A 21,329-nucleotide genomic window follows, 5' to 3' on the forward strand; every position below is an offset into this window, starting at 1 on the left:
CCATCTTTTTCAAGTCTTAGTACAGAGAGAAAATGATCATATCTGCATAGTATGCGGTAAGTGACAGGAGTGAAGTGGATTGTCTATGAGCAAGCCCTCTACCTTGAAGTGGTGATTGGTATCATGGCACATGTGGACTTCAGTGCTTGAGCTGCCAAGTGTCCAGCCTTGACAAGGTTTGAATCTTGACCTTTTGCTTGGCAGTTGCATGGCCTTGAGTAAGTTAACCTCTCTCAAGCTCCATTTGTAAACATGGGGATTATAGACCCCACTTTTTGATATTCCTTTGAGAATCACAGGTGCTAACATCTTTGAAAGTGGGGGCACGATGTGTAAACACAGTAGGTGCCTATGTCTACTTTCTTTCTTCATAGCTTCTCCAACAAACCACACCCTTGCTGTGTAGGTGCTCATATATTTGTTAAGCAAATAACTGAAGTTGACATCATTGTAATGCAATAGATAATTTGGAGTCAGGAGATCTTGTATGCCAGAAAGTAGCATTAAGTAACTGGGCAGAGGAAAGGAGGGGGCCAGGAGCTTAAAAGGCTTTGTAATTTTCTCTGGTGACAAGTGTGTTGCTATTAGAAAACATTTGATTTGAGATCTTTGGAAGGAATAAAGTAGGGTACAGGTGTCAGGAAAAAGTCTTGTGCCTCGCTTCTCAGTTGAAAGGTAGTTATTTAAAGACTTTTTTTCCCCCTCTATTGCATTAGATTTATCTGTTCTGTTTAACCTTTACCTCCACATCATTCTTTTTCTGAAGAATAATCTGTTTACAACTTCTCAAGTTTACGATTTTTTCCTAGGGCCAGGGGCATTCCTCTATTTCTCACTTCAGATTTGGAAATATACATCTTTACTTTTAAAACTGCAAATAACGCCACACCAAAACAGAATGCATTTGGCATGATACTAAGGCAAATGAGATCACGTCCAAATTACACTAAGATATAAAAAAAAAGTGAAGGAGCTTTAAGAAGGTTAAACTCAGTAATTTATGCCACTCTTCTCTTTTAATTTTCCTCCGCTTCGTCTTTTCCTCTTCTGATTCATTTTATTTTTATTGAACTCTTCCTTTTGGCTTTTTACCCCCTCATTTAAAAAGAAGGAGGGGGGGGGGCACAAAAACTCCAAAGCGGTAAATTGGAAGGGAGATCCTGTGGGGGAGTTCACTCAGCAAGATAACCCCATCTCGGTGGGGTTACCCACCCCAGTGGCCAATCACCCCCAAGAACATTTCTCTTTGGGCTGGAGCAGCCTCCTTCCATCCCTCCTACCCTCTCAGCTGTCAGGAAATCCTGGAGCGGTCTTTGCCCTGGTGTCGCTTGTGTTTTTAATAACCAAGGACTGAGCTGAGTTTTAAAAAATACATAAATAAAAGGAACACATCAGGTGCCTCGCTGTAAAGCCCGGAGTTGCTAGTTTCCGCTGCAGGCCAGAGGCGGTGCCGCCTCCCCCAGCTCTCTCTCCAAAGATTAACCCGGAGAAGCTGCGCACAACTTCCTTGCTTGAAAACTGAGAGTTGGGCCCATGGCTCTCATCCTAGGGGTCCTTGTGTTTCGTTGAAGTGAGGACGTTCTGTAGTTTAAGGGCACTTTGCCTGGGAACCGCGAGGTCGGCAAAGCACAGAGGATTTGGATTTATTGCAGGGCCGCAGTCACGCTAGGGCGCCGTCACCACTCCTCACCCCCCACCCCGCCCATTCCAGCCTGTTGCTTCCCCGCCTCTCTGGGTCGGTTTTTTTCCAGCGACTCTATTGTGACGTCCAAACTCCTGGGCTCCAGGCTCACTTCGGAGTTGGTCCCCGCCTCCCGCCTGCTCCCCTCTGGCCCGGGAAGTCGCGAGTGCCCCAGTTGTCGCCTGAGAAATTCACTTGGGGACCGCGGGTCGCGCAGCCTGCGTGGGAGTAATTGACGGCGATGAAGCCGTCTTGGCTGCAATGTCGCAAAGTCACCGGCGCCGGAGGACTTGCGGGACCCCTGCCCGGGTCTTCTCTAGCCCGGGGAGCCGGCCAGGCCCGCAGGGCCTACGTGGCCCCCGGCCCGCGAGGCGCTCTCGGGGGCCGGGGCTGCCGCGCGTTGTCCTCCGGCGGTGGCGGCGGTGAGTACAAGACTCACTTCGCGGCCTCATTGGCGGACCCTGAGAGGTTCTGGGGCAAAGCCGCCGAGCAGATCAGCTGGTACAAACCCTGGACCAAAACGCTAGAGAACAGACACCCTTCCACCAACTGGTGAGTGACTCCTCCGCCGCCCCTGCTCTCTTTGCTCGACGACCCCTGCCCCGAGAACCTGGAGTTCTATTAGGAAAGAAAATCGAGATTGAGATATGCCAAGATCTTTCATTTTTTAATTCCAATTTCATAACTCTCTTTCTTCTCTTGAAGGATTCGGTTATCTACTGTGAGCTCAGTTTCCTTACAGACAGAGATTCATCTGTATGGCAGGGCTCTCTCTGCTTGGCACTGGGGGTGTTAAGCCGACTAAAACAAGGACCTGTCCCCAGGAGCAGCACAGCACAACCTAGTATGGGGAGAGAGCGGCGTAAACAAATGCAAGCAGTTTATTAAACTAGGGAAGTATGTTAAGTGGCCACACACTGTGGCGAAGAATAAGGTAGAAGAAAGACTTCATTAAAATCACACCTAAGTAGGTTTGGAACGATGGATAAAGTCTACAAGGACCTAATTATTAAATAGATTAGGAGGCGGAAAACAGGTTGAAATTTGATAGTTACTGTGGTTGTGAATTACTGTGTTAGCTGGAGAGGTGGGACAGGGGCCTAATGAATCAGGTGCTGGGTCCAGAAGAGTTTTATGTGTCCTGCCAATTAGCTTAGATTAGAGCAGCGCCCTGTTTTGTATATGAAGCTGCAGTATGGGAGTGTCCTGAAAGAATGCACATATAGGCCAAGTGGTGCTAGAAATTGTGGTAGGAATAAAAGTTTTTCTCCTAGAGTTGTAATTATAAATAGTTATCAACACTATTTTTATTTTACAATAAACAGATAAATTGTAGAATAAATGCCAAACTTGCTAGAATATTAAGGTTGAGGCACAGTCTGTGAGAACTCAGAGTTGTGGCTGCTGTTTGCTCTATGTGCCTATCCCTTAAAGGTGTAGTTACTGTCACCTGCCAGCTATTAGGAAAAGACGTTTCCTGTATAAGTTTAAGAAACAGTGTGATAAGGTTTCCCATTCCCATTTCCAAATTCCCAGCAGTGAGATGGGGGAATAACAGGGTCAGGTTTACATTTGACAAATATCTCCTTGTTGAGGGCGGGGAACCTAGCTAGAATGGATAAGAGCAAGTCGACCAGAGCCATGATGCCCTATCTTTCCTAACTGGAAATGTTTACATGGTTTTTCCTTTAGAATCTGAGCACCTTTCCTCTTCCAGTTCATTTTTTAAAAATTTTTAAATTTTTTTTTTATTTTAGTAGTATTTGACTCACCCTCCTTTCCATGGCTGGCAATGACTCAAACGCCAGGTATACACCAATGATTAATGTATGGCTCCTGCTTTTTGGGAATCATGATTAAGAGCGTGGTCTCTGGAACCAGAATACTGAGTTTTAGTCTTGCTTTTCACAGTTACTGGCTGTGTGTTCACAGGCATGTTACTTAACTTCTCTGTGCTTCCATTTTCTCATATGTAAATATGGAAACAGTATTAAGATTTACTGAATAAAGGATTAAGACCATGTCTTGAATAAAAAGGCCCTATAAATGTCAGAGGAAGAATAGCTATCTTTACACTCTCACACCACAATTATTTTAGGAGCAAGAAATTCTCCTGGTATTTCTCAGATCAAAATACAGAGATTATTGTGTCTCGTAAGGGTGTGCTCTCAAAAAGGTCTGTGTTCACCTATCAATCATAAAGAATAGTACCGAAATCGTTTGCGGCCGTCCCTACCATAAAACCATGTGCAAAGAACTCAATTAAGAAGTCACTGGGATATTCTAAGTAAAATACAATGAGGGTCAAACATAAGACAGTGGAAGTAGTAATGTAAGAAAAAGGATCTATTTCTAGGGGGTTAGCTGGGAGTTGGCGAAGTCCCAGGGGAATCCAGAGAACGTGAATCAGATAGACATTTGAGACCTGGAGATTTTCTCTCTAACTTGTTTTTTCTTCTTAATCTCTAGTTAACTTGCCTAAATTTTCTAAAATTATGTGTATGACATGTTTATAATGAGAAGTTTTGTCAAAGAAGTTTTGTCAAAGAAGTTTTGTCAAAGGGTCCTTGTATTTTCAAAAACTCAGTGCATTGTAGATCACTATCGTTTAGTCAAATAACAGTATTCAAACACTACTAACAGTCAAACACTACTGAAAAAAATTGCACTAAAGAATTTAGTCAATCTGAATTCTTCCTCTTTGTACTCTTAGAATCTCGTGGCCATACCTGTTTTAGAGCATTCCAAGAGATCAAAGCGAATAAGAGATAAATCTTGGAGTATGTATTTATATCAGCAGCGTGATGCAATCTTATCAAGAAGTTTGGTAGGCAGAGCAGAGTTGAGGGAAGTAGAGGTAGGAGGCCGTATGTCTAATTTTAAATTTCATTCAGTTATTGCTTTCAATGTGAATCCATTATCCGTGTTGGACACCTATTTGTAGATACTCCTCACTGGTTAACAATTTTCTATGAAGCTAAACTTAAGAGCAGAGCGAATGTCTTCTTCTTTTTTTTTTGGTCTTTATATCTCTAGGGTCTAGGGTAGGGTTGACAGATAATTTAAAAAATGATAGCCAAATAACAGGATACATAGATTTGATGGTTTTTGCTTCTACATGTCCTTTGGAGGTGGTGAGTGCATTCTGGCACAATCTGATGTGAAGGAGCTTTGGTTATTTTCTTTGAAGCTGGGATTTGGGGAGGGGAGAGGGTAACAACCAGGTCTTCGAGTAAAATGAGGAGTTGCTACAGCCAATTGTTCTCTAGATGGAGCTGACATACATATAGTCAGGATCTCTGATGCCTTTTGGGAAGCCAAAGGCAAGAAGGTTTTCGCCTTTATTATAAGCTTGTCTGTTTTTCATGAAAGTAAGCTCTGATTGTAATCTATAGGCTTGTCAAAGCCCCAACACATAAAGAGTAATGCGTGTCAGCTTTCACAATGGCATAGATTACTCAATAGTAGTTTACATATGCCGAAGTATGAACATGGAATAGAAATCTTTAAGGGTGATACACTGAAGGAACTTTCCATTGTAGTGAATAACCCTATAAAATTTCTGCTACTATAATCTCTGAAATCTTTGAAAAACAAATCCCAATTACATGTAGATGCTTTAGGAATTTGTGAAGAAATGTCTTTCCTAACAGTTTGGTGGTTAATTCACATTGTTGACACCTAGCTTTTGGGGCAATAAAGTCTATGATAGAGACCTCAATGTAGAATTGCAATCAAAGGTGAAGCAATTAGAATTCCTAGCAATTTCTCTAATCCTGGAACAACAGAATAAATGTTTGGCTTATTTTCTTCTGATGAATTAGACATTCTACCTATCCTGAAATTGAAATCTAGCTGCCACTCTCTGAAGGATTAGGCAAAACACTTTTACATTACCCATCGAAGTTGACTCTTCTGCTTAGGCCATCAGTTCATCTCTTTCTCTGAAAGCTTTGCAATCCCATTTTAGTTTATTTTTATTTAAACAACACTCAATGATAAGATTCTCATGTACTGTTTGATTTAGAATTTAATATGTATTAACAGCCACTATAAGCTGAAAAGGAAAAGACTAACTAAATGCTGATTACTAGAAAATAATTTCAGTTTGGTTAACATTTCTATAATGGAAATAGTGCAGGTTTTTCAATATGCAAAATCTTAATTACTTACTAGCTATGAGATAAAGGTTGTTTGATCCCTCCAAGTCTTAAAATGGCTGATAAAAGTTAAAGACATCAATCATTCACTCACTGTGTGTATAGTACAGAAAAAATGATGAAAGAGGTAGTGAAAGAACTTACCACACAACAGCAGGGGAAACATACATTAAATAAATGATTACCAAACTATTTATTTAGAGTTGCAGTAGATGCTATGAAATACAATGGTTAGGAAAGAAGAACATTCCAGGCAATGAAACTACATTTGCAAAGGCCTTGAGATATGAAGTTGCTCAGTAAATTCGAGAAATTGAAAGAAGGCTAATGTGGCTGGAGTTTAAGGAATAATCAGGAAATTATGAAAAAATGGAAGAAGAGAGCCATTTTGTGAGTGGTATTATGTGTCATGTTAAGGTTGTGAATTTTTTTTTGCTCCTGGCATATAACAGATAACCAAAGCATGCATTTCTTACTCTTCTTTTTGCACTGGAACAAGATATGTTTGAGTTGAGCCCCAGCTCAGCCGCTTACTTTGGGCAATCCTGGATATCTTCATTTGCAAAATGAGAACACTGGTAGTAACAGTTTCTTAGTATTATGGTGGGGCGAGGGGGGCTTATACAATGTCTCAGACTGTGCCTGGCACACAGCACTAGGTATTAGTGTCTTTTAGAAATATTCCCATCAGCTAATGTGGTCCAGGAAGTTTTCAGATAAATGGTAGCGTTTGAACTGGATAATAAAATAGGACTCAGGAAGAAAAACATTTCTGTGTGGGGAACAAACATGACAAAGGCATGGAGGTAAGAAAGAACCAAATGTGCTTGGAGGTTAGTATAATAGACCTGTTGGTTTATTGTGGTTATTTTGAGTTACAGGTACTGGAATTCAGAAAGTAGTTTCAGGATGGTTTTAGAAGGCTTGAAATTGTAAGCCAAGGCATTTGCATTCACTTCTCAGGCTAGAAGTCACAGTCTAACTGAAAGCCTGCAGATAGATTCCGTTTGACCCAGGTGCTAGGTTTTTTGTTTATTTTTTGACCCAGGTGCTGGGTTTTTTGTTTGTTTTCTAAAATTAGTTGTCAGTATTTAAATGTGGGAAGATTTCATTTAAAATCTAAATTTTCTTTAACAATTCAGTTTTGGGGCTTCTGTTGAATAAAAGCAGACTGTCAGCAATGGGTGGGCATTCTCTCATGGCGACACTTGGCTGGAACTGGGTAGCTACTGTTCCAGGCTAAATTAGATGTAGTAACTGCCTGGCCGGCCATGGGATGTAAGAAGGAAAAGAAGTTATGATGACTGCAAGAATGTGAGTCAAATTTCCAAGTGGAGGAATTGATTGTGAAATTAACGATAATGGGCTAAAAAATGCGGGAGGGCTTGATGTAGAATTATAGATTTGACTATAAATTGCAAAGAATTGAGAGTTAAAGCCTGGTGAATGACTATTGGGTAGGGGGTTGGGGAAGATGGAGGGAGGAAGAGGAAGAAAAAGAGACGGGAGGGAAGTGTAGAATACTAAGAACTGAATTTTGGAAACAAGTAGAAGAAAAAAACAATTGTGAGAATGGTTGAGACTTATTCAAAGAAGTAGGAGACGGAAGAGTAGGATATTTTAGTGTCAGAGTATGAGTAAGAAAAGAGATAGAAATAGGGAAAGTCAAGAGAGGTCAAAGGTTCTAGAGATGTTTTGAGGCTATTGAGGATTGAAAGATCGATTTGACTCAGAAATCCTCAGTGACTTTTAATGATGTGATGTCAGTAGAATGATGAGGGCCAAAGTCAGAATAGTGCATTACAGAGTGAACTGATGGTAGGCAAAAACATTCACGGAGATATTTGACATTGACAGGAAGGGATGACAGCATGTGGAGGTACTTCGAAAACAATTTCTCACTCTTTAGTTTCCTCTCTACTTTAGGAGAAACCCATACTTAAAGGCAGAAGTGAAGAAATCTGTGAAACAGGAATAAAGGGAATTTTGCTTATTCTTCATCAACAGGACTCCCTGTTTTTGCAAGTTGAACTTTGTTTCACTTCTTTTTTTCTTTATATACTAGAAGAAACAGGATAGAAAAGTTTAAAAGATGCAATGAATAAAGAGCTACCCAGCAGATCTATATGTTCCTGTTATGCACTATTTAGCTAGTTAGCAAAACATTTGATTGTGAGCTTGACAGGGAAGATAAGAAGACAGTTGAAAAGGAATGAAAGAATTAATATTTGTTCAGTTATTCCGAGGTTTACCAGGCATGAATGATGTCGGTAAGTGGTTCAGAGGGGAAAAATGTTCTTGCAATTTTTCTGAGTTTGACATTGTTTCAAAGGAAAACAAAGAAAATATAATATGGATTTTATGTAAAAAGAAAGTAATTTGATTACTCTACTGAATTTTGATTTTTTGGCAAACAATTACTCAGCCACATTAAACTGGGAAATTCAATCTTTTAAAAAAAACTTGTTAAGTTTCAGTGAAATTCCCTTTATATTTCTCAGATTTTATATAATTATTTTTAATTATGATTTGAAGGTGAGAGTTTTATCTAAAGTTGACAAATTTGTCCCCTTTTGACAAACTCTAAATTAAATGAATTTATTCATAGTACTGTGCACAGTACAGATATATTTGAAATTTAAATTATCATTTTTTATAAATAAAAAAAATATTTTAAGAAGATACATGGTCAGCATGACAATAGCCTGTTAGAAATACAGCTCCTCAAAATAACCTCACCAAAAAGACCAATTTTAAAAGAGGGGCCTTATTTTATATTCTGAAGGTCAGCAGCTTGGTGCCGTATCTAATTTTCTCAGTCTCTTATGCTCCTGAACCCTCATAACAGAACAGAGGGACCTACAGGAACGCTGCAATTACATAAGCAAGGATGGATTGTCTGACAAAGGCACAATCAATGAACAATGGAAATTCAATCAGCTGTGACCCATCCACTACCAGGCCTGGGGGAAAATCCAAACTCTGAGCACCTCCTGGAAGGTGGCTTTCTTTTCCTTTGTTCATGTCACATGCTATTAGTTGAGAAAAAAGAAAGAAACAAACAAACAAAAACAGTGGTTTGAGTTATTTTTTAGTTCTTATCCTTCTTCCTCCTCTTTCTGCAAAAGAATTTCCACTCTCATAAGCAACAAATAGGAATTTTGTAAGGGAGAGCATTGCTTTTTATTGTGGTGTGACATTTGCAAGAAAACGTGTTGGAGGCTAGTAAATCTCTGTGGTGATATATATGAGTGTAATAACCTCTTTAAATTACAGTTTTAGGAAGCACATCCAAATGTAGAACTCAAATCTTTTATCTAAACTATGGGTATAGAGAACTTGTTACAAAAAGCATTAATTGTATTTGCTGGTATTGTGGCCAGTGAAAATGAGGTAAGGGACAGTTCACAGAAAGGAGAGGTGCTATTATAATATTTGGAAAAGTGAAGTTTAAGAATTTCAAGTTTGAAATAGTCCAGCTGAAAGTCTTAGAGTGGCTAAAAAAAGAAGCTCTTTCAAAGACTAAGTTAGAGAGGAATAGAGTTTAATTTATGACTTAGATAAAGAGTGAATTTTACTGATATAAATATGAATTGCTCCAAGTGGGAGAAAAACGACTAGTCTGTAGGTCTTTGGCTTAAGAGCTAACTCTGGACAATAGGAAAACCTTCTTCTTAGATTTTGATGTTAGAATAATATTGTCCAAGTATAATTAATCTTCAAGATTCCTCTCCTGAGTGAATATGTCAGTTAAGTAAAATAAATTTAGAAAGATTAAAAAAAAAAGAAAGAATGCTCAGTACGTACTGTAGACATGACCAATATAGATATTTGTTAAAAAAAAAATTTAGTATGATAGAAATGTTACCAGAACAAAAAGAGTCAGTCTGCCTGCTCCATAGTCAAAGGAAAGATACATGTAGGTTTGCCACAAAGAAAGTAAGGATTTATTGTAGGGAGTTGTGAGTCCGGGAGACAGGTGAGCTAATGCTGTCAGCAACTTACCCCCCACTGACTCTGGGGAGTACAGATTATACAAGGAAAGAGTCAGTTGTCATGGAAACTATGGGAGTTGGGGGTAGGGTACTACTGATTGGATAATTGGCCAGGGCTGTGGTGACTGAATCATTGTATGAGGTTCTGGAATCTGGCAAGGCACCATTCTGTCTGTTCCCGTGGGTGGTGGGATTGCTCTGCCTTGATGGGCCTGGGACTGAAACATATCTAAGGCTAAGATATTATCCTTAGTGTAACGGAAACTTATTGTCCCCATGACTATAAACCTGAGGCTCAATAACTCTTATGTCCTAAGGCTTAATGATTAAAGGAGCAGACATACAAAGGTAGAGGGTGGAAAAAGCAAGTAAGTCACAATGTCATTATCTGGGCAAAACCAGCTTGAATCAGAAAAAAACTGTATTAAAGAAATTAAATGAAGTTTGTATGTGGTTATAGAATGATAAAAAAATGTAGTATCCGAAGGGATATAAATCAGTATTATTAATTATTTGCTAAATAACCATAAGCAAAAGCATTGGAGCTTAGAAAAGTCTACTTTTGTACTAATTTCACTTTGCTTTCTCTTTATACTTTTTCTTTTTTTTTAATAGATTTTCATTGATTTTCAATTGAGAATTAAGTGCTTTTCTAAACCACAAATGCCCTGACTTTGCCTTCTTCCCAACTCTCCCTTGTTAAGGCTGAAAGAAGTTTGCCACTATTACCAATGGGAATTTGTCACATACCCTGTTTTGGTGGGTAGGAGAAAATAAAAGTCAAAGATCATTGTTTGTAGAGAAAACAAACTGATTTCTGGGTTAAAAGTTTGCTCCCATCTTTGAACAGTACCTTGCACCAAATAATTATAAAATGGGGAAATTATCAAATGCAGACTGTGATGAGTATTATTGTTCAGCAATATCTATCGTTTTCTACTTCAGAGCACAAAGGAGGATCGGATTTCCCCACATAAACATAATTCTGTAATTAGCTTTGGCTAAGGCAATAAGAGGAATGAGGTGTGTCACTTCAGGGGAAGCTTTTGGGTGCTAGTGCTTCAATCGTTAGTGCTCTTTGGTCTGTCACAGCCGTTGTAGAAGCACATGTAGGATCCAAGTAGTCTGGATTGCTGAGCAAAGATGCATAAATTACAATGCTTTGGGGAGTCCACTTAAACCCACAGTGAAGTTGCATAAGTGAGAAATACACATTTATTTTTAAGAGTTACTGAGAGTTTGTGGTTACAATAGAGCATCTTGCCCATCCTTATTGATTGAGAAGAAAACAATAACTATAGAATTGTTGAAATGATTAAGTTTACTAATGCACATAAGTAGTGTTCAGCATAGAGTAAAAACAGCTAAGCTTTATTTGCATCTATGCTATGAGACAGGTACAATATTTAATTTGTAACAAGTACTTTAATTTATTTGTAACAAGTACTTTAATTTATTTAATATTTATAATAACCCTCCGAGATAGGGTCAATTTTTATTCTTATTTAATAGGTATTAAAATGGAGATACAGAGAGTTTAAGAAACTTGCATAAACTTATAAAACTAGTAAGTAGATCTAGGATTTGAACACAGGCCATATGAATTTAGTATCTATATTGTATCTAAATAAATACTACATTATATTGGTTCTATAATAATAGTCTCAGTTAATTTTAGTTTTTCATATTTTACTCCTTGTTCACTGAAACTACTAAAAGTTATTTTAAAAATGTGTATCTATATCAGAGAAACATTTGGAAAACATCCATATTAGATAATGGAACAATAGATTGATGCTCTTTGAAGAAAAATAAACTGTATTTTATACATAAAATATTTAAAATATATATAACAGTCCCAGAGAGGGAGGCTTTATATTAATTATTACCTACTTTAGAAATATCTCCTGGAAAGTAGAAAGCAATATTAATCTTCTCTTATAAAAATGCTGTGTTGATTTTCTGGCTTAAGGAAAATCTATAATGAGCACATTATTCATTGCTTGCGCTATGATTTTAATATTATTGTTATTAGAACATGGTGATATATAGCCTAATTAATTCTTCTAATTATAAATACTTGAAAAATTTCCTTTACTCTAACCTCTCAGTAACAGAAAATACTAGGACTTGATATATCTTTGTAATTATGGAAGTCGTTGATTTTATTTACTATTTAAAGCATTTGCGTGTAGTATTCTTTGCTGTTTTTCTTTCATCACTTTTTATCTTGATCCCGGTACAGGTGGATAGACCTTGATAAATGGCACATGTTAAGTGCAGAGATGAGTTTCTTAGGAATCATATTGCATACAGCTTTCTTAGTTCAAATATGAATATCTCACTTTTTGAAATCCAATATAAGAGCAATGAGTGTGAGCTCTCTCACTTACTTGTGTTATTCCATTGATGTTGCCAAAATTTGGGGAACATACTATCTAAACATATTCAGTTCATCCTTCGAGTGTTTAGGGCATCAGCCACAATAAGGGTGAGGATATTTGCAGAGTCTGTAATAGATTGAGAAGGAAACTCACATGTAATTATGCTCTAGCTCATGACTGAGCTGTTCTTGTTTTTAAAGCTGATGCACTGTCTCTCAATAATGATAACAATAGCAACCATGGCAATGACAATAGCAGTTACTAACCATTGAGTACTTGCTCTGGGTTAGGTCTTATGCTAAGAATATATATGTATGTTTCTTTAACTTCTTCCAACACCTGATGAGATAGGTATTGTTATAATGCATTTTATAACTGTGTAAACTTAAGCATAGAGAGATTAAGCAACTTGTCAAATAGCAGTGAACTTAATTTTTCAATCCAGTTGAGTCACACTATAGAGCTTAATTTCTATAATGAGTTGTAATTACACTTTTTAACTTCTGTCAGGTTGTCATCTAACTGTTTAGATGTCTGGACCTAGAGGGTACAGAAGGATAAGAACAATTTTAGAATTCTAAAAATTTTAATTAGAGATGTAACTTCCCTTTTTCTCATTTGTTGTCTATGTTTCTATGTGTCTTCCATTCTCCTCTCATTTTAGAGGAATGTAAATCTTCACTTTTTTCCCTGAGTCAATTCGCACATGTCTTCTTGACAAATGGTTCTTTTCTAAAAAAAGTCACCTTGAATCATATGTAAGCTTTAAGCTAGTTTGGCAAAGACTGCTCAATACTTATCTTTATTTTATCACTGTACATCCACTGCATAAGCTCACACTCTACTAATAATTTTCTCTTACCAGTAATTTAAGAAACCATGACTAGGTAGTAGAAGGGCAGAGTTCAGTCACCTTTGTTATCTCATAACCTTATGTATATCAGTTGAACTGATTGTAAAACTTCACCACATGCAGAATAAACTTCTTAATCCATCTCTTTAATTTGGGTTCCTACACAAATTGCAGGAGGTATTACATGAATTACCCATTTCATCAGAACCCAAATGAGCCATGAATCTTCTTTCTATCAAGGCATCAAAGACTTTGAAATCCTCTTGTCTTCATGGGTTTAAATTTCATTACGAGGCAGTTGGCCCCCTTGCTCCTCTTTAGCTCATTTGTTTTTGAGTTGTAGTAGAGAATGTTTTACAAGCAGCATGCGTTTCTAGTCATAAAACCAAAGACATGCATACTGCAAGGGAAGAAATTACATTGCTTATATGGTACAGACTAAGTACCCATGAGAGCATGGACTGGAAAAGTCTCTCTGGCACATATCAGATTTTGAGTTTTAGATTTAAGAGTTGGATCAATATTATGTTCCAAAATTGTCATTTTTTTTTGTAAATATGTTAACCAAATATATCAAATTTTATTAACCAAATAAAAATCACCTGTTAAAAGTGATAAAAGAAAGACAAATACCATATGATTTTCACTTATATGTGGAATCTAAATAAACAAAACAAACAAAACATAAAACCATGTTCATAGACACAGAGAACCGATTGGTGATTACCAGAGCAGAAGAGGGATGGGGTGTGTGTTGGGGGCGGGGGCGAGAATTGGGTGAAGAAGATCAGAAGGTACAAACTTCCATTTATAAAATAAGTCATGGAAATTTAATGTACAGCATGGTGCTATAATTAGTAATATACTGTAGAGCATATTTGAAAGTTACTAAGAGATAAATCTTAAAAGTCTTCATCACAAAAAAAAAAAGTTGTAACTCTATGGTGATGGGTTGTAACTAGACTTATTGTGGTGATCATCTCGTATTGTATACAAATATTGAATCATGTTGTATACCCGAATGTAAAAATTATACCTCAAAAAAAAAAAGAAGAAAAAAGTGATGGTAATCAGATAACATAAAAAATATTTCCTTTGGGACACATTCATGGTTTCACTGCAAATGATGATAAAAACCTTAATATTTATGTTATTTGGAGTAAAATCTGATTTTTATCTGTTAAACACTTGAATTTTAGAAAAACGTAAAGCTGATTTTATTATCATGTTAAAATGTTGGGTTCTGAATGCCCGAGATCTCCTACAAATTTCTACTATAAACATCTCATTATTTACCTGAATCTTTCCAGAGCTATTTGAAATATGATTTGTAATTACGGGCTTAATAGATCTAATTTGATAAAATGTTTTATCTTAATTTATAAAAGGATTAATTTAAAAATTTATAATTAGTAAAAAATGACTTTAATTAGAAAGATTTTCTTTTTCTTATTAAATATCTATTAATTTCAAAGACTATTTTATGGAAATAATAACACTCTTAAATCAAAATCCCTTAAATCCTAAAAGATGATTTTACTGTGTGTTTGTGGTTGTGTGTTAGTGTTATAGAATACAAAATACATTATTATGGTAATAATAACTGCAATAATACATCTTACCATATTTCTTCAACTTCTCAAGGACATATGTTCTGAAAGAAGAGTTTAGGGAATGTTAAATAACTTGTTCACGTTCACTTGTCATGCAGATGGCAGGTCTGGGATAACAAACCGGATCTGTAAGACTTTAGAGAGGGTATCAGTTTCTTGCTGTCACATTTCCTCTCTAATTAATCCTACTTTATCCTCATAATACCATTTGTTACAAACTTAAAAACAAGCCAGGTGCATAGATACACACACACACACACACACACACACACACACACACACACACACGTGTTTGTTAGGCTGTTATATTTACAAAAGTGAAGTATTTTTGGCTCTTGAACCTGTTCATTCATGAACTCATTTGTTCCTTTATTCATTCTTTCCTTCTTCCTCTTGTTCATTCTTCAGTTATTTATTGAATGTTTTCTATGATCCAGGCCCTAATCCAGGTGCTGAATGAGAGTTTGGATAGTGTATAACTCTGAAGAACAATGTCATACGTCAAAGGAAAAAAAAGTGTTTTTGCTTGTAATAAGATAGCTTTCATTTTCTCGTTTAATAAAAAAGAGTAATCACGAGTAGTATGAACTACTTAGTTATTATTTTCTGAATATCTGGGTAATAAAAAAGGTTTTATTCTACAATCAACTCTACACAGAATTGCCTTTGACTGTTGAGGTGTGAAAGACTAGAGCACACAGCCTCACATTTTGGTGAAGAGTAGCCATTTTCTAACTAATGAATTCTTTAATAGATAAAAGAATCAACCAATTTAAATATTATCCCTTTGTGCAGGCTCTCATTTTCCGCGAGAGCTGCCGACACGCAGAAAGGTGAGGAAGAGACAAATAACAACTACAACAAAAAAGAATAAAGGGAACCAATGGGCTTGCTTATCATTAGCTTGATAATTAACTCTTGCATAATTGAGCAAGCTGCACTGTATTCAAGTTTCAAATTATTGAATGTTAATGGAAAATGGTTTATCTATAATATGTGTGTATGTAGATAGTGTGGGAACTGGCACAGAGCAATGTAGTTTATGACATTGTTCTCAGATTATTTTGAAGATAAGGCTAGAAAAAAAGCGTAATAAAATTTTTGTTTACTTTGTTTAACATTTAAGTTATGCTCAATGATAACTACTTAGTTAAATTAGATTTATCTTTGTAGATATGTCTATGTTTATGTCTGTGTGTAAGGTTGTTTGGTGAGAGGTGAAGGTGGGGAGTTGGATGAGAAACAGTGTGGTTTAATAAAGAGTAGAGGTTTTATAATCACAAGGCCTAGGTTTGAGACCTAAGTTTGAATTACTTTTCATTGACATTTCTTTATTCTGATTGAATAATTTAGGTTCATAGTTTTTCCTACAAAGAAGCTGTATTATTTTAAATTTTAATTAGATAAACTAAGGAAAGCCAAAACAGGTGGAAAATCAGCGTAGTTTAATATCTAAGTACGTTCTCAGTATATCTTCGTATATTTGATATATTTCCCACAGTCTTTTACGTGTTTTTTTCTTTTTAAATTTTTATTTTGGAATAATTATAGACTCAGAAGAAGTTGCAAAAATAGTACAATGAGGTTGTTTGTATCTATTGCTCAGCTTACCCCAAGGGTAACTAACATCTTACATAACTATAGTACATTATCAAAACCAAAATTGACATTGGCATTACAATTCACAAGATTACAAACCTTATTCAGATTTACCAATTTTGCATGCACTCATTTTTTTGGTATATGTATATGTTTGCCTTTTTAAAATCTATAATCTATGTCTGTTTGTCTGTTTGACTCTAGGTCTCTATTTACTCTTACAGAAAAATGAAATTATAGTATCCATACTATTTGATATCTAATTTTTCCACTTGAAATAAGTTATGACTTTTTCCATTCCTCTCTTCTTCTATTCCATGATTTTTTAATGTATGCAGAATATTTTAACATATTGGGTGAATGAAGAATTATTTCAGAATTCCTTCACATTAATGTTTAAGTGGCTTCTCTTTATTTGCTTTATAAACAGGTAGATATACTTGCATTTTGGACACAGCATTCCAAAGAGTTCTCTCTGTCTCTGTCTGTTTCTTCCTCTCTCTCTGTTTCTTTCCTTCCTTCTGCTGATAAATTCTTAGATTTCTGGGTCAAAGTAAATTTATATACTGTCTGATGTACACTGTCAAATTTTTTTCTCCAAAAAGGTAAATAAATATTGTCAATAAGGTCCCACAGCCTTTTTCCTCATGAAATATTTAGAGAATAGATAAAGGTAATTATTTGGTGGACACTGAACACTGGGCTCTGTAAAATCTTAACATTGTGTCACATTTGCTTTAGATCTTTTTATTTTAAGCAATAAACAAAATTAATGTTCCCTGTGTATCTCCTCCAATTATGTAGTCTTTATAGAAATAATTTCAGAAGGATTTAAAAGGCTCAATGAGTAGAATACAATGATTGATTGTATTCCTCATCTTTAATAAGAGCTTGTATTAAAAATCTCTCTGTGGACATGAACTAAGTGTTGTGTAGAACAAGTTAATGAATGTGGTATCTGCCTTCTGGGAGCCTCAGCGGTAAAGGAGAATTTTATCATAACATTGCAGTGCGTCATTCTGCATGAGTTATAGCCTTTAAACAAAAGATATGGATAGCTAGGACAAAGATGTAATATGAAAATAGAAAATAAATGCAATCCTACGATACACAGGTTTCGAACACATTGGTTTCAATATTACTTATTTCTTCCCTCCTTTCTTCCCATTTCTCCCTAACCAGAGTGAGAAAACACCATGTCAACAAATAGACTTTCACCTTCTCTGTACAGTTCTGAGGCTATTCCTTTTTCTTTTTTCTCCTCCCCACCCCTTCCTTTTTGTTCTTTCTTCATCATTTCATTATTATTATCATCATCAGGGTTAAATTCTGGCAGTCATCTTCTCTTCCATGGAACTGGTTGACTTTGGAGAGTGCGCCTCCTCTTCTGCCCCCTCCTGGTTCTTTGGTTACTTTTGAACTTGGCCTACCTGCTTGGGGCCTCTGTGGGCATCCTGGTCTGTAGGTTTGGATTTCTAAGGAACCTGCTCTGGTTTGGAGTCTGGTTCCTTATGAGCTCATCATGCCTTATTTCTGAGTTGATCGATTGAGGATCTCTGCTCCTCAGTGTCCTAAGTGCTCTCTTGAAAATGGCTGACTAATGTTCGCTGTTTTTTCAAATATACTTTTAAGTTTAAATTTATTTAGGATTACATTTAAATTTCAATAAATTTATGCTTTGAAATTTAAATGTGTTTTGATCTCATCTATTACCTTGACCTTTAATATTCATTTAATTAATTATAATTTTAGCTTTTCTTTTTTTAAATATTAAACCAAGTCCTATTTCCTTTTGCTTTGAGTCTCTGTTTTTCCTTCATTTCCCCTAGAATCAAAATAAAACAAACAATATCAAACAGTGACCTCACTTTCTGCTTTGAATTAAACTGTCAGGCGTGACTCACAACCGGAGGATCTTTAAGATGATTCATTTATGCCTTTTCATTGACAGTGGACCCAGTTCAGATAACAGGTATTGATTTCTTGAAAGCCTTTCTTTCTACTCTTTTTCTTGTTGGCTACATGTCTCACCATTGGCAGTTCACTCAGTTTTAAGCTGAAATGATCTGGCAGGGGTGCGTCTGCCTGGGCTGTCCTTTCATGTGGCAGTGGGGCAGTCTGTGGCCAGATCTGGTGGAATGCGGCTGTGTTCTCAGTGTAAAGGATCAGTAGAGGTAAAGACTGTCTCTCTCTTTGTGTTAGGTTTCTCTGTTAAAATAATTGTCCTGTAAAGAGATATACTTTCCAAGTACTTTTTCAAAAACAATATCCCTAGAGGTTAAATTACCATAAGGTTATCATGCTGCCCCAAGTAAGCTATAACCAATTTGGAGGGTTTCCTGGAACAGTCAGTTGATACTGCCCAAGGCCAAGTATCTGTAATTTAGATGGGATGTCACTGTGTGAATAAAGCAATACGATGCCCTCTTAAAAATGCTTAAAGCCTCCTCTGTTTGTGATGAGCGTAGTCTTTTAAGCTAGTCATTGTTTTTGCTGCATGTTTACCTCATGAGACTTTTTCTTATTTGGGTTAATGTGTCAGAAGAGTACTACTTTACTTTACATTCTTTCACACTTGCAGGCATTTATTTAAAAATAATTATTGAGCATTTGCCGTGTGCCATTAATGAGCTAGCACGTAGTCTCTACTCACAGGAAACAGCATCTAGTGAAGGTATAAGAATTACTCAAATACATAGACACTTAAAATTGGAAATTCATCACATTTTCCTTGGAGTCAGAAAGCACTAGGTTCCATTCTGCCACATGTTAGTGTTATAATTCTGGGAAGTTGTTTGACCTCTCTCAGTCTCATTTCTCATATGTAAAATGGGAATAACACTATCTTCCTCAAGGGATAGCATGTGGATTCAATGATTTGATGTATATAAATTATCAAACTCAGAACCTGCCGCATTATTGGTGATTAACAAAATGTCCATTTCCTCACCTCCTTCAAACTGTTTTTATTGATTTTTTTTCTTATTCCAGATATCCTTTAAGGAGGATATAATCTTGATGCTCAGAGATAATAAAAGCCTCACTTTTCTTTGATATGCTCTTCTTTCTACTTCTAGTACCTTTTGGTTTGTTCCTATAATAGTCTCCCCTTCCTCCCCGCCCCCACCACGTTTTTATTACTTACCATGATGTCCTAGGCTAGTCAGTAGATCCTAATCGATTCCATTTCCTTGTTTGCCTCTCAAGTCTGTCCAGAAATCCATTTCAGAGCATGGCGTTCCCCTGCTCAAAATCCTTTAATGGCCTCCCCTTAACAAGACATTCAACACTTTTAAGATAATACTTGCACTGCTCTTTTTTGCCTTAGCTCATGTTATGCTCCCACCACAAACACACATCTCTTACTTCGGCAGCACTAATGCACTTGAACTTCAAACAAGAACCTGATCTTTGCCCTGTTTTTGTACTTGTACCACTTGTCATTGCTATTGAAAAAAGAAACAATATTTGCATTAATTTGCAACCCCTCTCCCCTTAGCTATCTTCATTTTTCATCCTTCTCTTTTCATAAAAACCAGTTGAAAGACTTGCACAAGCTAAAGAGAAGCCAAAACGTCCTCCTTCTCTTTATATCCTAACTTCTCGGCCATGTTGTCTACACTCGGCCATGTTGTCCTTCTCTTTCTTATACTCTTGTATCCACTGCAAGGTGGCCTTAGTCCTTATCACTCTATCCAAATAGCTCTCCCAAAGATCATCAGCACCTACTTGTTTCTTACTTCAGTTGATTGATTTGAAGTTCTTTCCTTATTTGATCTCTCTTTAGTATTTGCTCTGAGGGCCACCTCTGTCTCCTTGAAATTCCTTACAACTGCGCTGTCTAATATGGTAGCCAATAGCCAAACACATGTGGCTATTTAAATTTAAGTTTGATGTAGTGAGAAATAAAATTTAAATTTTAGTTCCACAGTTATATTAGCGACATGAGGCTATTGAACACTTGAAAGGTGGCTAGCGTGATTGAAGAACTAAATTTTAAATTCTATTTACTTTCAATTAATTTAAATTTAAATATAGTCAGCCACCTATGGCTAGTGGATACCCTGTTGAGCAGTATGATGATAGAGAACATTTTCATTATCATAGACATTTTTATTGGACAGGGCTTCTCTAGAGCAAGGATTGGCTAAGTTTTTCTCTAAGAGGCCAAATAGTAAATATTTTAGCTTTGCAGTCCGGATAAGTTCTGTCGCAACCATTCAGTCCTGTTGTTGTAAAGCAAAAACAGCCACAGAGAATCTATAAATAACTGAGTGTGATTTGTGTTTCAATAAAACTTTTTTTGCACAAACAGGTGAGGGGACTGATTTGTCATATGTCTATAGTTTTCTGACTCCTCTAGAGCCCTGGTTTCTTTGATGTGTACTTTTTTCATTCTCTTCTTGTTTTTCTCTAAAATTTTACTTTTTCAGTCTTCATATTTCCCAGATCCTTTCTTCCTTTCCATCTTCATCACCACAACACTTCATTATTGCCAAACATCTCTAAACAGTCACTCTCTCCTTGTGTCCTGCTCCAGCGCATCATACCATTGCCACATTACTGTGCTTTTATAACTTATCTAAGCCAGTTTCCTCATTTGGAAATGTGTGTAATAATAGCAATTGCCTGAAAGGGTTATTGGAAAGAATCAATGAAATGTGTATAAAATTGTGCTCATGGAGGGTATAGAGTTCTCTCATATTAACTCATCAACACAGGATAGTAGTTGAGACTTGGATAGTAGTTGATGACTGCCTGACATCCAGTCCCAGCTTGTCACACACTAGTGTGGACCTTGGGTAGAGCACTTAAACTTACCTCAGTTTCCTCATCTGTAAAATGAGAATGATATTAGCATACACACAGAGTAGTTAGGGTAATTAAATGAACTCATTTGTGTTGAATGCTTATAATACTGTCTTGGTACAAAGTGCTGATTGATGGTTTTTATTTTATGTTTTTGGTTTTTTAGATGAGGGAAAAAAGGCCTAGATATGTTAATTTCCCTGCAATCATACAGCTAGTAAGTGACATAGATGAG

The 21,329-nt window shown here is 36.5% G+C and overlaps 1 protein-coding gene across 2 annotated transcripts in view; it reads left to right on the forward strand.

Annotated features, from left to right (window-relative positions):
* Positions 1-1,735: 1,735 nt before the first annotated feature.
* Positions 1,736-21,329, forward strand: part of ACSS3 (acyl-CoA synthetase short chain family member 3) — a 150,743-nt gene continuing 131,149 nt past the window's right edge. Inside the window, exon 1 of one of the 2 annotated variants that reach the window (XM_015598535.2) lies at positions 1,736-2,233. In XM_015598535.2, coding sequence (XP_015454021.1) covers positions 1,923-2,233 — 311 coding nt within the window. In that variant the 5' untranslated portion in view covers positions 1,736-1,922. The remainder of the gene's footprint in view (positions 2,234-21,329) is intronic. The other variant, XM_006923789.3, reaches the window with a different exon arrangement.

The sequence above is a fragment of the Pteropus alecto genome, unplaced genomic scaffold (genome assembly GCF_000325575.1).
Source record: "Pteropus alecto unplaced genomic scaffold, ASM32557v1 scaffold76, whole genome shotgun sequence".
NCBI lineage: Eukaryota > Metazoa > Chordata > Mammalia > Chiroptera > Pteropodidae > Pteropus > Pteropus alecto.